The sequence below is a fragment of the Lates calcarifer genome, linkage group LG13 (assembly GCF_001640805.2).
Source record: "Lates calcarifer isolate ASB-BC8 linkage group LG13, TLL_Latcal_v3, whole genome shotgun sequence".
NCBI classification, from domain to species: domain Eukaryota; kingdom Metazoa; phylum Chordata; class Actinopteri; family Centropomidae; genus Lates; species Lates calcarifer.
Genome location: NC_066845.1, coordinates 2,045,414 through 2,063,794, shown reverse-complemented (window position 1 = coordinate 2,063,794; position 18,381 = coordinate 2,045,414). Strand labels below are relative to the sequence as shown.

General features: G+C 39.3%; 1 protein-coding gene across 1 annotated transcript in view; it reads right to left on the bottom strand.

Annotated features, from left to right (window-relative positions):
• The window catches only part of LOC108874602 (potassium channel subfamily T member 1-like), a 68,090-nt gene that overhangs the window by 37,518 nt on the left and 12,191 nt on the right, over positions 1 to 18,381 (bottom strand). Inside the window, 1 exon segment of the mRNA XM_051075065.1 lies at positions 4,768 to 4,806. Within this exon segment, the coding sequence (XP_050931022.1) occupies positions 4,768 to 4,806 (39 nt within the window).

Below are 18,381 nucleotides of genomic sequence, written 5' to 3'. Positions count from 1 at the left end.
CGTTCATCCTGGTGCTGAAAAAAAACAAATACTGTCAAACAGCCAGCCCAGATGCTCTGTACCATATGGAATATTTGTCAGAGTGCAAGCAGCAGGGGCAAGCACAGGTGAATAACGTTATCAGTTAGCCTAGCAGAACATCACCTGGGGGTAAAATGATCATGGAAACTGTGGGAGGCTAGAACAAGTCTTGAGAAGGTGAACTGAAGCTTCTGCAGAACAGATACAGAAATAACTTCCTGTAAAATCTGATATACACTCTTGTAGAAAGCATAATATAATGTGCATTTAGCAGCACCAAAATCAACAAAGTGCCCATGCCTAACTAAAGTGTTGGCATAGCAACAAATGTGGAAATGATCAACCTGAGTTGATTGCATGAGGTTGCATGAGTGAAACAAATGTTGTATCATGGCTTATGATTAGATCTAGCCTTTGGGGCACAGAATCAGCACACAGACCAATAATACTGCATCTGGTCTGATAAACAATGTAACAGCAGTCTTTCCCATTACAGCTTAAATACAGTTTATTATTATTACTATCATTTTCTGATCTTAGGTTTGATCCGTTCACCCTCTGATGAGGCAAACAGTTGAAAATAGAAAACTTCCCGTGCACCACCTTCAGAAGTGAGCCTGATATAAAAGCTGCAGGGCTTCTAAAAATATTACACTTGGACATGAATATTCAAAGGCTGTGGCATCTTTGTTATTTTCTGCCTCTGTTCTACCAAGCTGCATCTAAAACTTCCCATGGTGAGAGTATTTCTTGTCCAATAGCCTCATTACAGCACAAATATGAATGGGCTTCAGGCCAGACATGGGCTGTGGCAACTGTGAAGAGCACTTTGTCAAATGAATACTGAAGCCAGAAACCTCAAGAAAAAGTGTAAACGTTTGTATTATAATAAACTGGAGGGGAGGATAATCACCTCAGTGGGAACTAGGTGGCCAGTGGGCTGACAAGACTAATGTAAAGGAGGAGGTTTGGATCATTTCTGATCCTCTGAGGCAATCTTAATAATGTGAGAGCTTCTGTATATGTGCATGGGAAGCACAGAGAGAGTCCTCGCTGCCCTGTATGTACAAATGATGTGTTCAAGGACCAAGAAAACCCTTAAGTATTTAGTTCTAAAACACTTTGTATGAGCTAGCATACTGAAAGTGCACTGCAGCATAATTTCTAACAGTTTAGCCTTGAAACAGCTTTTGAAAGATGCTGATTCAAAGCAGTTGCCACGTGTCTTTCAAGGTCTGTCAAGGAGTCCTGACACAAATGTGCAGGTATAATAAAAGTGCTGCTCACTTTACTGTTGACTACACTGTGTAAAAACAAATTAATCTTCCTGCTGACTCAAGTGAAGATTTCAAGATCACTGAAGCTAAACAGCTAGGCAGCCACATCAAGGAGATGGTCCATGTTCCTCAAAAAAAAAAAAAAAAAAAAAAAACACACCCAACCAGAAAACTCTTGAACACTTAAGAGGCTTTAGCAGGATTCTGGTTCAGTGGTATGAAGGAAGTAGTAAATCACATCAACTCTACACTGGATTGTTTTTAAGATCTTATTCTGTGAAAGAATCAGAACTTCTACAAGAAGCTGTTTTACAGATCCAAATCACATCCCATTGGGGTTAAGGCTCAGCACTGTAAAAACTACAGAGACCTCGGAGCTTGAACAAGACCTGAAGGTAAAAGGCTGTCAAAAAGTAAAAAGGCCACAAGGGGTTTTGTATGAGATCTGCTTGCTTAGCAGCTTAGCAGTAGACCCTCTCAGACAAAAAAATAATCCAAGATCTCAACATACTGGCCATCAAACTATAAATAGGAAAGCTCAAAAAATGGCACATGAAGTTAAGCTTACTTTAAGAAATGGGACATTCAACAGAGTAAAAAAAGAAATGATACCAAAGAGAGAAATTTTTAGAAAAGCCCAAGAGGTCATTTCCTTGTGTCAGAAAATGACAAAGCAGTGTCAGTGTCAAATGAAAGCTCAAAGACATAGGCCTGAGAAAATCTTTAAATGAGCAAGAACATTCAGAGAGAACCTAAAGTAATATCACTGATGTTGAAAGATGCCTTTGAAATTCACTTCACTTCTCCCTCTCCTTTTTGTTCAAATAAGTAAGTTATGCAATAAGGTTATTCTCACCTGCTGAATGTGAATTTATTTAATATGCAAATTAAGGTACAGTAAAATCGAGCTGAAATGTTTCATTAACAAACTGAACTAGTTCTAGAGCAGGAAGGTATTTTGGAAGAGCAAACTTTTACCAGCATTTTATGCACAGCTGTTCCATATTCAGTACGAACTGAAAAAACCTATAGATAAATAATGTTTTGTCATTTTGATGCTTCAGAAGAAACTCCACTACACTAACTAAACAGAAAGAGATATATGAATGTGATCTAGTCTGTGTCCTTTATTAGAGAGCACACTTAACTGTAAAATGTTCTACAGCTGCTCATCTGACTTTACTCTTTCATGAACTGTCATGGAAACATGTCCTCTCTTTTCACACAGTACCACTTTAAGAAAAGGTGAAGTGCCAGCCTCTGTGCACACACTCACAGACACACGCACTACAAAGACAGCTCGATAATGATAAAGACTACAGCTGGTTGCCAGCATTATGCATTAAGATCATGCAGTGTCACAGGAAGCTTTCAAAAATTAACGTTTCTTTCAGATTCTGCTGCAGAGAAAAAAAAAAAAAGATCAGTCACTTTTCATATCTTTTCAGTATGGTACAGTATACTACAGTCTGTGATGTTCAATGCATTCCAGAAATTATTTTGTTATAAATCCTGCTACCCACCTAGTGTAGCTACTCAGAGATGTGGCATCAAGCTCCTCCATATTGAGAGGAGGCAGCTGAGATGGTGTGAGCGCCTGCTAAGAATGCACCATGAGGACCAAGATTATCAGTTTCATAATATGTTGTTTTTGCTGCTGCTGCTGCTGAACATGCAAACATACTCATCTAGACTGAAACCAAGAGTTGTGGTTCACTGAATATGCAATGGCAGACTTGCTCTTTGATGAGCTGAAACCAAAACTTGACGTTTCCTGTGATGATATATGATCGCATTAAGGTATTTCCTGTTGTAGCAGAAAAAAAAAATTGTGTCAGGGATTTCGTGTTTGGGTATTGCAGTTTTTAAATAGAAACAGAAAAACCAAATCCATCTCCAGTAGCTGAATATGCGTAACAATGTTTATGTTATTCTCTTTAGTTGAGATGCAGAGTCTTGTGCCTCAAGCTGTGAAGTAAATAGGGAGCCCTTCTCTGTTGTGCAGGATTCACGTCTACAGAACACAAAACGCAATACGCTCTGTCAGCTTGAATTTCTACCTAGAGAACAACCACAAAAGATGATAAGAGTGAAGAGGGGAACACTTGCATGTCAACATATACTTATAGCTCACCACTTAGCAGGTCCCCAAGGATCACAATCCATTTTCTAACCGTAGCATGACTCCCAACAAATGCTACACTCAAGTGGCAACCCACCACAGCTGAATGGTGAAACCACTGCAGAAGTGTCTTCAGCTGCAGTCCTGCTATCAGCCACTACCTGCTGATTTATAAAAGGCCATTTAAAAAAAGGTCCCAACACTTCTCTCAAAATACAATGGTGATAGTTAATTTCACTGTTCTAGCGAGGAGACGCTACAGCCTCAGGGGAGGTTTGTTCTGGGGCATGTTTCTTGATTGACAGGTTTATTGTTCTGTCGGTCATGGACGGTGTTTGCTTGCCCCAGCTTTGCTCCAACCAGCTTTCCTATCATTGACTATAACAGTGCAAGCGATGAATCAAAGTCAGGGCTATAAAAAAAATGTCTTCAAAATGTCATAGCAGAAATCTTCTTGTTTTTACCTACTTGAAGTCTTACTCCAAAGGTGTGGGCTTTCCTGCACTTACAGACTCATGGGTTTTGCAGAGTCCTTCTCATGAAGCTGAGAAAACAGAGCTGCCCAATTCTGCCATTAATCAATTTAAGACAAATTCTTTGGGAAATGAAAGCAAAATAGCTTTCCGTTGGCTGCTGTCTTCTTGGACAAATGAAGCAAGACAGATCTGTTTGCTTAGGTAAACAAATTTTTCCCCCTCAAATTATGAAAGGAAACCATAAAATTCTTACTGTACATTACTGATATAGCCTCCATGCTTCTCCCTTATATTACCATGTCTTGCCAGTTTCAAACTGTGACTCATCAGCATGCCAGTAACAACAATCCAGATCTTGGAGTTTTAAGGTCCCATCTCACCAGTATTATCTTCAGATTCTTTCACATCTGCTCACCATTGATGTTTCAGCAATATCACATACTGACGCAGAGAAGACTGATGTGCACATTCAGTCAAAAGACAGATAAATACAGCAGTAGTTACTTGATAATAAAAAACAAACAAGTTGCCTTTTCACCATTTATTGTGGCATGACTGAATATGACAACAATCTCTGATGTTTTCTTTGAGTTTTTGCCACAACAACTGTTGAAAAGGTAGCCACAAACAAATGGGTTATTACCAGATTTCTGATCATTACCACAACAATCATTGCCCACTTTGATGAGAACGGCAGTATAACCTTCAAACACAGTTAAGGCATTACATCTACGTCCACATATAGAGTCTACATAAAATTCAAAGTGAACAGTGCTTCGGTGCTCGCAGAAACTTCCCAATTAGTCCTGTGTACAGTTACCATTGCAGACACAATCCATGCCATGCAAGCATGATGCTGCCAGGGACTTACTGGGCATTGGTTGAGTCCATACTGTACTCCTCCTGATACCTGGACGCAGCACACATGGACACAGATAGGTACAGATTAGGAGAGAGCGTGGTTGAGAAAATAGGACAGGGAAGGAAAGGTTGAACAGCAAGAAAAGGATGCGACTAATACAGCAGCAGTTTATTTGCATTCACTTGTATCTTGAGTCAGAATGCAACCATTTCATAACCTTGAAGGAGAATCTGAACACAGTTTGTGCAGCAAGAAGGTCCAAGACGGGATCTCATGCATTGTGATTGTCTTAATAAACTGCATCAGATCCTGTATTTGAGCAGCTGCTTCTTACTGCACAGTCATGTTCTAACTATTCCACCAAGATTTCATTGAGTCACCTTCAAACTTCACATACAAGCAAACACACACATTTACAATGGAAATTGCCCATTTTTGAGCTTGACAGGAAATATAAAATGCTGCTGATTTACAGGGCACATGCAACGCAAAGACTAAACATTAATTAAAAAAAAATGTTTCAGCTGACTGGAGAACAGATGGAACACGTAAATGCAAACCACAGGGGATCAGTGGACACACCCTCTTGGTCAGTCTCACAGGCTGCTACACTGAGATGACCAGGGAGATAAGGATGTGTAACACTAAGGAAAACTGACAGACAAAGAGACATACTCAGGTATTGATTTTAATGACTGATTGGCAAGGGGTCAAAGGTTAAACACACAGTTGATGCAGACCAAACTGACTTGTGCACACGATGTCTATGAATTCCTATGAAAACTGTTTATTGAGGCTGAACCACAGAGTTGTTTTTTTTTTTTGTTTTTTTTTACATCTATGTAAAGTCAGTCTGTGACAGGGAATCAACCAGTATGTCATTTCCCCCAATGTCTGATGGCACGTTCATTCAGATTTTCAAAATTAAAACCAACCCAGCAATTACACAGGCAACACAGCACAACTTCTTGGCTGACTCTGAAACCAACAAAACCACTTTGTGTAACTAATAACACAGGTGTGATGAATAACATTTTAAGAAGTCTAATATTGTGCATGTTACTATTATGTTGTCAGTTAACTGTGTCTTTTCTGCAGTGATGTCAAATGTGTGAAAAGTAAAGCAATACAACAGAAAAATTTAGGTCAGAATAGATAGCAGAGCTTTTGTATCAACTGATCAGAAATATCTGATACTTAACTCTGTATTGAATAAATTCAATCCTGATACAGTGAGTGAAGGCTATGGATTTTAATCTTAAACTACTACCATTATAGTCCATTCAATTGCAAATATGATTTGTATTGTCATTTGGGGATTCATTTCACACATATACAGCTTTCATGTCAGACTCAGATTCACTTCATGATTGAATAGTAGATTAAACTTTTACTTTATTTTGATCCAACAATCATGTATATACTGCATAAGCAAGACCATACAATCATGTCCCAAATACACTTAGTGCATTTCCTCAGTTCAATTCAATTTTATTTATATAGCACCGAATCACAACAAAAGTAATCTCAAGGCACTTAGTATTTATTTTTTGTTTGTATTGTTTTGTACTGAAATTCAGAAAATATGTGTTAAGTAAGATGCCTTCAAGGTCCAATCCAAAGCACATCTAAAAATATCAATTTCAGCAAAAGTGGATGGATAAAAATATAATTTAGGTTGATACCTCTTTGAAGCTTGTGATGAATCAGAGCCTGTCTGTTGGTCAAAAGTGTTAAGAAGAAAAGCTGAAGGGATATGTGTAAATAAAGGTCATTATTTGACAGTTCAGGCTGCACGGCTGAAAAGTTTTTGACAAAACAAAGATCATCATCATCCCATTTACGCCTTTCAAAATGCACTAATGGAGTGTCCATTAAACCCAGGAAGAAGGCAGGTCACAAGAGAGGACCCATACCATTCCAGTAATAATCCAGAAGCTTCAGCCATTTCGACAGCAGTGAACAGTCGATTATTATAGTCCCCAAGAACCATTGAAATAATTAGATCTGGGATTCCACTAAAGTCAGATGGCTTTTAGTGGAGTTTTGGCAAAAGTTAAAATGTTCACCAAGTTCAATCAGCTGTAACTTTCTAGTAATGCCACCATGAAAGTGAACACTTACCTTAAGTTTGTCATTCACAAGAGGTTCTTGTCTGTAACTGACCTTGAATAAAATGAAAATAATTTCTGTGAGGGTCTGGTTATCAATCACATTGTCTGAAAGAGTTTCAGATTTTTAAAAGCCAGATTCAGTGCAATCTTCTCTTAAGTTTTATTTTATTTTAGATCTGTAGTAGCGCATATGAGGGAGATTCAAGAGAACACCACATACAGTTTGATTATTTCCCAGCTTTTACTTAGCTAATGCTTAGTGTTAAAAAGGCTACCAGTGTAATTCACTAGGGTGCCCGCTGCACCATTGTTAACCAGTGAAATAAAGTGATTAGTAAATGATTAGTCTGCTTATCAGGGATGGAAACTGAACAGAACATCAAGATCAACTCCTCAGCTGTGGACTCACTGTCCATTTGGTGGTTATTTGACAGCACGTTAATGAGCAATAAAGATGCTATCTGGTTGTTAAGAGCTTTAGCAGCGAAGAGGCAAAGATAAACAGAGGTTCTCTTTGCCTCCATTAGGTTACAAATAATACACTAAAGCAATGACTCTGTCTTTTTAATACACCAAAGAAATTTAAAAATCCTAATATTCATGTGGTTAGCATCATGATGCCCTTGAGGTCTTATCCCAGTTCTGCTACAGACAGCAAAGAAGAAAATTGATTCTCACCTCTGTAGATCCCAGTATGAGCCGAGCTACTGAGACAACAAGTGCAAAATGACCAGCACTTTCAAAGTATGCCTTCAATTACATTCACTGAGAACTGCCTCAAGCACTGAGTGATAGAGTGGGAGGGCTCACACACATACACCATCCCTGCACCAATTTCAAGGACAAATGGGATTTGTAGTTTTCCGTCTGTTTACCTGTATCTGGACGCTTGCCAACATTTCCTTATACACTACAGTTCCCATACTGTTCCTCACACACCACAGAAACAGCTCAGGTTCTTGTGTCCAAAAATATGACTAGCTGGTTGTAGCACAGTAACTTAACACCGGGTTAAGGAGGAAATCTAACCACAGCTTTCTCAAACAAGGACAACAAAACAACAAGATCCTGCCCTATTGCTTAAGTATTTTTCATATATAACGATGCTTCATCCTGAGTTATTGATTTAAGTACTGTAATGGCCCTGAAGCAAATATTATACTGTAACTACATAATGGTCATCATATTGTGCTGATATATGTGTTCACTCAACTTTCAGCTTTATAGCACAAGATTCTTGCTTTATCTTGACGTGTTAAACAGCTCCCCCTTTTTATATGATTATTTTATGAAAATGCCTCAGAATTTGCTGAAATGTTACCATATTGTTATATATATTGACAGAAAAAGTGTTGTATCCACCCTGTGTTGGTGCTCGAAGCATGTGAAGGCAACTGGATGTCAGTTGGTGTGTTCATCAAGAAAATTATGGACTCAATGTTAACAGCACTCTAAAGAGCTCTCCACCAGGCATGTCATCCAATCAGAATGCTGTCCTCCCTTCCCTTGCAATCAACTCGGTTTTCCAAGCTGTGTGCTCGTGCTTCTCCACACTCTGCAGCACAGCACAGATTCAGTTCAGCAGTGAAAGCTGCATGTATGAGCTGTCTTGAGTTTGGCGGCTTCGCTCGAATTATCCCGCATTCTCACGTTGTCTAAGCCTTGTAATTGATTCTCTGCTAGCTGATGCTCTTAAGAAGCTGAAGACAGCAAGTGAAACGATAGGTCTGATCGATGATTTGGCCTATGCCTGTACACAAGTGCTACATACAGTACATACACACTTATGAGGTACAATACACAGCCAAGTGCACACAGTATCTCAGTGTTACAGAGACTTAATTAAAGGCCACTCGCATGCTTCCAGATGAATCCTCCTGATATCTGAAGTCTTTTTAAAAGTTCATTTTGTTGAGGGGCAGACATAGCAGCCACAGAGCTTGTTATTTTAGAGTTTCAACTCTCAAGTCAACTGCTGGAACATTTCATTCACCTGGTTTAATGAACGATGATGGAAAACATGTAATTTACCCCAAGGACCGCATTAAAACCCCTCATTAAACCTTTAATAATCAAACTAAAACAAAAGTGTAACTGTTGTGTGAAAGCAGGGCACTATAAATACACATTAAAGACAAAAGGAAGGAGGACAAGTGCTCTGGCACAACAACAAAAAAAACGTGAAATGCTAATCACTTACAATCACAGTATAATTGAGCAGCAATGAATCTGAAAAGAATGCAAAGAAGTAATCTGATGGAAAACTGAGAGACAAAAACATTAACATTTTTTTTTTTTTTTTTTTTTAATGGTTGACAAATTATTCTGTGTGTCACGGTGAGAAAGTGCTAATGTTAAAACCATGCATAAAAACATAGTGTATTAAGCAGGCAACCACAGTAAGGTTGACTTCCTAATATAAAGAGAATATAAAATAGCTGAGACTGTAAACATAAAGAGAAGGGATTTGCAGAATAACACATCCTGTTAGTTGATTACAGTAAGCTGTTTCTCTTTTATTGCATCTACACTCATCCTCAGTATTTACTGGAACAGAGTACATGTCTATAACCTTTGTGCTATTTCCCAACTGACTACTGTTTGCACAAAAAGAAATTCTCATTTAGTTGTTGCAGATTAATGAAGATGCATTACCCAAGGCATGCTTGCACTTCATCGTGCTGGGAGTAACCACAACATTTAGATTAAGACTTAACAGACTGTTCGCAGTAATTTATTTTTCTACCCTTGAATACACCTAAGTTACTGTGTAAGATGCATAATATACTGCACCATTTGAAGAGGATAACTGCATCAAAGTGTCTGCGGTGGGATAACAAAAAGAGGCATGGGAGTAGAGGAAAAAGGAGCATACATAAGATAAAAGTCAATTTAGGTGCAGAGATGAATTCACAATTAAATTAAGGTAGGGATTTTTTTATCAAATCTGTCAGGAAGCTCACCTTACAAAGAAGGGAAATATATAAAGACATAAAAAACATTTTAGATTTCAGTTACCAGTAACTTATCTTCAGAGCCAACAACAAACACCTTTAAATATGAGCAATTTTCTGAGAGATTCTTCCAGATTTTTTTGAAAAAATCTGCACTGGTCCATTTTTCTGCTTGATCTATTAAGTGGCATATTGGCTAAAGCAAATAACATCTAAACATTACAGCTTGGCTTCATATCCTGCTGTGGACTTCTGTTGCATGATATCACCCTCTGTGTCCCTGGTTTTCCCATTTCTAATCCATTTAAATGTCAATTAGAAGGAAAAAAGCAAGAACATAATAATGAGCCATTTCATCCATCAGGTCAAAGCATTAATTGAACTCTGGACAACATGAAGAGCCTATATCCAAATGTGAGGTTTTGATTTTGAAGAGGCATTGCTGACTGCAAAAAACTGAAAATATAAAAGGTATTAGTGCTTTAGACTGACAGACATGTATGGTCTTTAAAAGGCTCAGTGTTGCTGAAACCCCAGCAAATGGTTTAAAGTCTATGCTGCACATCAGTCTTAACTCCTTTTTCTTAAGTTACTCCTCTGTTGGCCCATATCCAGTAAAACATTTCCAAATCATCCTGTGTAACATTATGATGTGGCCTTAATGAGACTTTATGAACAGCTCCCACTGGGCTCTAAAATTCACATTTATTCCACACTAACAGGCCAAACCAAATGCCCATTTTCAAAGCAGATTTTTCATGGAGAGGCAATGTGGTGGCAAGGTTGGAGGGAGCCAAAATAAATCTGCGCAAGTTTATCTGTTTTGACTACATCCTGTGTTTAAAAGACGGTCAATCCCTCTGTTCTTGAAGATCCTCCAAGTCTCATTTAGTGTCTTTACTGCCAACAGTATTTAGATGTCAATACTGTATAGAGAATCTTACATACACATACACAAAGGGGATTCCCAGGGGCTGTAAATTATGCAGAAATAAAGTAATTCTTTATAGGCAGTGTCGTACGACGGGTCAGATTATTGATTCCCCTGCTCCTCCCTCCACATCCTCTCATTCACGAGCCAAGTGGACACAAATCCCACACTGATCACATTTCACAACCTAAAAAGCTCTGGTTCCTGACAACATCCTGTCAGCCTGCAGATGAACAGGGGAACTGTGTAGACTAGAAATTAGATATAAAAATATCAGATTTAGTCATTTCTGAAGGAGTAAAGCAGTGTGACAGGAGGACAATTCCAGGGAAACATTTATTCATTCATTTAAGATATGAGAACTTGTTCCTCAAGAGTGGCAACCTCACCATATTAAATGGTTGACGGTGGTCCTAATCTGGTTGCCCAGGGCAACTGGCCAATGGATGGATTAGGTTTTACAGCCTCAGCCATTTGCAGATATTGTGTACGAGATCCCTATACAAACAGACAGGCAATGCAATATATACTCAGTCAATATGGTTGAATTTCTCAAAACTGATTGGCTGCCAATCTGCTCTTTCAGCCTGTTCAGACCAGCTGGAGGATGATGATTGCTGTAACAGATCTGCACTCATCTCTACAACCACCTACAGTACACCAGCAACACCACAAGCTTCATCTCAGTCATCACACATATCATAGTTCATGCTCATTATTCACTATCAGTATTACTAATGTTTGATGATTTCACTGCATCTGCAGCTAGATATCACTGCTGTCTTTACCAGCTTCATCATTGTTTACATTAATGCCAGTATTATCAATATACACCTATATTTCTTTTGCCATTATTGGGCAGTCAACAGCGAAAGGAAAGACAGGAAACACAGGGTGAGGGGTTGTAACATGCAACACAGGTCCCTGACTGGAAACGAACAGTGGACAGACATTGCAGTTATGTGCTGTAGCCATCTGGCTGATGGGACGCTCCAGTTCTTGTCCAGTGTTTGGTAGCAGTGATGAGCTGCCCCATTCACGACACACTTTAAATCTCTCCTTCTCATTGCTGTGATCACATCAATCATTATCGGCTGTTGTTTGCTCTATACTCATTATACACACTCTGGACAACCATCTATGCATCCCACTGATTGCCAGCTTATAACAACTAACAGAAACTAGATTGTTGTGTCATCGAAAGCTCAAACCTACATTCGTCATTAGCGTTGACATTAAAATCAGAGTCAGCAGTTGAGAACCGGTAACTCAAAATCACCTCTACTGCAGTAATTTTTTTGCATCCTTAGCTTGAACCACTACTGTATCTGCAGTTCTTGTTAGTGTTATGGAAACGCTGAGCAGATCGCTCCAAGCTATGCTGTCATTTCCAAACCAAGATCATTATAATCAAAAAACATCAGACAGTTTAGAGGGATGATTGACATTTGAGAAGCACCAACTTTGCAAACTTACAAAGGAGCTAGAGATGAAAGATGAGTGAAACTGTTCTCACACTACTGCTAAATTTACATTTATTAGCAAAAATGCACAAATCACCCCAGCACACTTCCTAAAGAAGTTACTTAGAAGACAAAAATTAAAGTAATGGAAAAAGTGTCCCCCAGTTAGTATCATCTCATAACTGAAAACCTGTGCAAAGCATTCTTGACCCATCTTTAAGAATGGAATAACACTTTCAATTCTAACACACCATGACATCCTTCAAGGTTAGGTCTGTCATACAAAACACAGAAGCCAAGCTAGAGACATTTTGCCTCATGGGAAAGCTTTACAGAGGTTTATGTACTGAGCTTAGTGGAGGATTGTATGGTTTCAGTTGACTGAGAAACATTAAGAAGTACTGAGGCATTTATGGTGGACTTGCATCACTGAAGATTTCTCAGTGGTTCTTTATAATTGATGGGAAATTATAGTTTCTAGTGAATGGAGAGCAAAAATTATTAATATTCAGAGAAACTTCACACAGTAAAGCCTCATGGTTATGACTTCAGTGGTGATCCAAAATACTATTTCACTGCAATTTTTGCATCATATATAATGATCTTTACCATTTTTGACAACACTGACATCCCTTAGGGAATTAATGTTTTTCCCGTGCCGTCATTGTTGCTTTATTATCAAATGTGAAGATAAATAAATCACATGCTACAGAAAATCTTCCACATTTCAGTGAGTAGACTGCAGATTTTTGATCACAAACATACCCCAAAAATGTCAATGCCCTCAAATAAATATGAACAGGAGAAATATGTGCTGTAAATACTGAGAGACAGAACACACTGCACCACCAGCACATTGGCTGTGCAGTAGTTTCTGAAACACTGTCAAACATGCACACTCTTTCTGTTTTCAGCCAAACCGACCTCATATAACCTGCAGATAAGAGTGCCAATCTTCACCTCTCAAGTTCTTTTGTCTCTCTGAAAGGGGAAAAAAAGAGTTTCCCTCAGTTGTTACAGGTTCAGCCCATTTCACATAAACCACAATCTAATTTGTCTACCAAATGGTAGGAGAGTGTCCTCACAGTGGATGCCTGCGAGCTGATCCTATAGAGTGCTGCAGATATGTGCTGAAATATAACATGTAGGTTGATCAAAATAGGAAGGTATGTCAACATAATCACCCATGGTTTGCATTTTTATTTCAATCAATCAATCTGGTATCATATCACAAACAACTTCAGTCTCTGAATGCAGTGGTGTTAAAAGATTTTTCCTGCCCTATAAAAACATCAGGATTCATAAAAATGTAATGGGAATGCAGCATTCACTGAATTATGTAATCACTATACACTGCAGCCCTTAAATAAATCCCAGTGATGCTGAGAGAAAAGTGATTGAAGGCAGAAGCTTTTGCAATCATTCAGGAACCGTATCTGTCATGAAACTGGTACATAAATGGGCGCACAGGTTGCGATGACGTTAAAGCCCAATGGGGGAAACAAATATAGCCTATACCATCCGTTTAATGTCACTCACGTTCCTATAAATGTCCGTGGGAAATAATCAATTTACGGATGAATAGTTTTAATGGTGATGGAATATTGATTACGTCGTAACTTTTGGATGATTACGAGCTAAGTTATGATGAAGACTTTATGCACCACGCGCTCGCAGCATCATGTTATATCGCGGATGCTGCATGTGTACAAGCATTCAGAAACATGCCACTTCGGTGCGGATCTGCGGCAGCTACCTTTGGCCGGCATCGCTCCCAAAAGAGCCCATGGTCCGGAGAGGGTTGGAGGGGTTGACCCAGGTGGGCTCTGGGGTTTTCTGCACATCGGTCTTGACGTCTGGGTCGATCTCCGAGGGCGAGGGCGTCAGCTTTGCGCCTGCCATGGTTCTCTGCCTCCCGAGTGTTACCTCCAGCAGAGAGCGGCCAATATGTTTCCTCCTCCTGGTGTCGGCACGAGCTCAGTCAGCGACCGACGCCGCCGGAAAACCGCATCCCCGTTTCACTGGTGCTGTACGAAGGCGGAGGGAGAGCGTCTTCCTCTCTGCCGCATCACGGGGTCCTCAGACACACTGAGGGGGGCTTCGGTTTGTCTCCTGGTTATGGAGCGCTCCTCCATCACTCATGGAGATGTGAGATCCCCGTGCGTCTGTAAGATTCTCACGTCGTCACGAAGTAACGTCAACCGCTTGGCCAACCCAACGGGCTCCCCAACGCGTTACATAACGAAGATGGTCAAATATAATGATACGCGATTTCTTTTCATCATAACAACGTGCCAATCATTCACCTTCATCATGTCCAGCTGTGCATCGCCTGGTCTTCATTTCTACAAGACAATTTCTGAAGATTTAGATGATTTTGAAGCGTAAATTCTATTTTCATTAATATGATTGATCCTACATGGTGCTGAATGGAAGATATAATTATACCGATCAAATTGTCCTCACTATCGAGAGATCTTCATTGTCCAAGCTTCTTTCAGCTATTGTTATCGCTTTACAGACAGGAGGCAAATAATAATGACAAACCACAGACAAATGAGCAGGTGGCCTGGATAAACACTGCCGTGATCATGTCGATTTGCATGGAAACAGGCCACACCTGGAGTGCAACATGCATGATATTAAAGTGTCTGTCAGTTCATTTCACAAAGGCAGAAAGTGAAGTTTTTTAAGACACAAAAAAATGTTATGGCCACATGACATAAAATTACGTTATCAGCACCATGATAAAAATCTTTCAAAGCTTCCTTTAGTGAGGCACCTATCAAAACAAGTTCTAATAGCAGTTTAAGTCAAAGATACACAATAAAACATACAGTTCAACACATAAACATGTTTTTAGCTGATCTAGTTTGTCAGTGTTAATTTCAAAGCTTGCAGGCCACAAAAGCAAACACAAGACAAGTGACATTCATGATCCATGATTCGTTTTCTCATCTATCAGACTTAATTGTGTTTGGATTGAAAAGAGCACCTTAATGAAACATGCAAACCTGGAGAACATCACACAGGCGGGGCCGTGAACAATATGGTGACAGTGTTAACCACTGAGCCACTGTGCCTCCAATGTTTGCTTTCACAAGAGGTCAATAGTTCACATGCATTTAAGAACTTTGAGATAAATCCTAAACCTGATATGGGTGAGGGGTTTGTTAATGGCCTTGCAGGTAATTTTCACAGTATCAGCCAGGACAGTGGGGAAACAAAAGACTAAATCAAAAACTTCACTAAACGTGATTCAAATTTCCATCCCATTCCATTTTCTTAACATCAGCTTCATATTAGTTGCCAGATCATACTCCTTTGTACCTGACATAAATTCAGAACAGCTGTCTGACATCAATTAATATTTCTCATCTGTAGTTCATTATCATGATCTTATGGGCCTATTTACAGCAATATTTATAGAATGTAGTTTATTTCTGATGTAACCAGAGGAGCCACATGAGCTGAAATCTCATTAATAATGCATTCAGGAAACACACAATACACTCCACATTCATTGCACATGGCATTTTGGGTTCAGCCTCCAGGGAACACATTAAATCATCTGCTGATAGCAACCCTGGGATTAGAGAGGTGGACCTGTGGAGGGCTGCGCGTTTAATCCCCGACTGGATGGGAAAATCTGAGAGGTGAAAGAATAAAAACAACTCTCCTCTTTTTTTCCCTGAACACTTAATCCTGGTTTGGTTCCTCAGTAGTCCTTATTCAGTCTGATTAGCCTTAAGTTGTCAATGTGTGCAACTATAGTACATATTTGGTAATGATGTTATGTACTAAGTCAACTTCTTGCATATATATATATATATATATATATAATTTATAATATAATTATAAATATAATTTTCCACCTCCACTCCTATCCTAATTGGCAAACAACATTATCCAGCAGTTGAAGCTGTAATGCATTTATGAAAATATACTAATAAATGAGCATTGTTGTATTATTCAATCATGTGAACAAACAAATCTGCTCTGGAGGAGACAGTGTCTGTACTCTAAGTGCTGGTGGGTGTGTGGACTGGTTCCAGTCGATTACGAGGAAAGAGTCGATGTCATGACAAAAAGAAGAAGACTGAGAAAAAAAAGATGAAGACACGCCAGAGAATGTCAGAGAGAGGGACACAGACAAGTTCATCAGTGGTAGAAACAGGGATAGGAGGACAGATTTGAGCACAGAGACACTATGTGGTGAAGTAGAGAACTGCACAGTGTGAGTCATCTGCCAACAGCATTAGTGTAAAAACATACTGTACAAGGAGCAGGCATCAGCCAGTGCTGGCTTAATGTATTCTATATCTAATGACACAGATGGCAGTATAGCCTCAGGTTTTATCTCTCGTGAGGTCGTATTAATGCGGTATCCTTGAACAAGCTGCTCAAACCCTTCACATGCTTCAGGTAAATCGCAGAAGCTGGTGGAACCTGCAACCTAACCAGAGGAAAATATGATATATTATGCTCAAATGAAGCAAAAAATAAGTATAGAAAGCCAAAATCTAATATAGATGCAAGAGAGAGTTCTGAAATAAACGCAGCATGATTAGCCCACTTAGCGCCTTCCCATTCACACTGAATATTTACATACATAACAGCAGACCCTAGCTGGATTTACAGAGGGCAGCAAAACAGAGGGATATAACAAACATGCAAAGAGAGCTGCAGTGAAGCCAATTAGCTGAGTACTAGATATAGCTGGTAAAGTATTCCACTCTGAAATACTTGGCACATACACTTGAACAAATTCCAAATTCTGCAAGATGAGTAAGGGGGAAAAAAACCATGTTGTACCCTGGTGATGCTGCTGTGACATTTGAAATTGTACAAAAAAAGAAATGGGAGCAAGGAGGGATTATAAAAAATGTGTTGATGATGTTGGATAAAAAAAAAAAAGAGGAATACATTTTTTTCCCTCACAGCTGCTATTCACGAAACGAGTGGCAGATTTCCTTATCATCACTACTGTAATTTGAGAGCGACATTCTGCCTGTGAGAACAAACCAAAGGTGATGACGGGCCAGATAATTTAAGAAAGTCTTAAAAAGCAACTAGACCTCTCTCAAAAGCTTCAAAATCATTGGGCGTGCCTCAGCTTTAAGGCTCCGTGCTACAGATGGGCGTTGAGAGCTGTAATAATGCTTCCTCTGTCAAAACATATTAAGGCAGTGAGCTAGCACTCCTGTGGGCGAGCTGTCTGCCTGTGCACAGCGTAGCCAGAGAGGAGGAAGAAGTCTAGCCAATGCCACTGGCAGGCTTACACACAGGAGGATACACACGCACTCGAGCACAGCATTCACAGGGATGCTTTTGCTCGCTGACTGCTGTTTCGCCAAAGGCTACTTCGTGCAAAAAGGTTCAACTACCCCATTTATTGGTCATAACCTTATGTTCTCTTCCAAAAATGAAGGCATCTCAGGGAATGTTCACTTGTGTAAAGTGAGTTAGTCAATTGTTCATCTGAAATAAGAAAAAAAATCTAGTTTTATAATGCCTGTGGGACCATTAAATCATTTCTTTCAGTCTCTTACATGTACCCTGAAAAGACCAGAGAGTCCCTGCTGAAGTGTAAACAAATACTACTTCAGCCTGTGCATAAATATAGCATTTACTCATTCTCTATGCCTCCAAATAAACTGCTGAATAAGAGTTTTCTTTCCCTTCAGATACAACTACCATATCCCTTTGAAGCCTCTCTGAAAATATGCAGGCATTTTTATTAGGCCAGATTACTGACAAACAGGCCATGTTCAACAGTACCATGAATAAAACAACTGCTCCCAGCATGATGGCGCACCGGAAAGCAGTGATACTGTTGCTCTCATTTGCATAAAATGGGAGAATCAGCTCATATCTGCCAACTCATGTATATAGATGTAGATAGGGATTTAGCTTTTATTTAATCTAGGTGAACAGCTGCAACAAATTTCTTAATTGATAGTAGAAGAAACTTTTCATCTTCTTCAGTCATAACTCACAGTCTTGTCTGTATTGATCCTTGTGTGGGGAACTGTTTGAATAATGGCCTCCTTACTTATTATCTCCCAGAGAGGTAAGGTAAAGTCTTCCTTCATAAATCAGGATCAAATACAGTGCTTTCTTCCACATATTTTATCATTTGACTCACAATCTTTTACTGA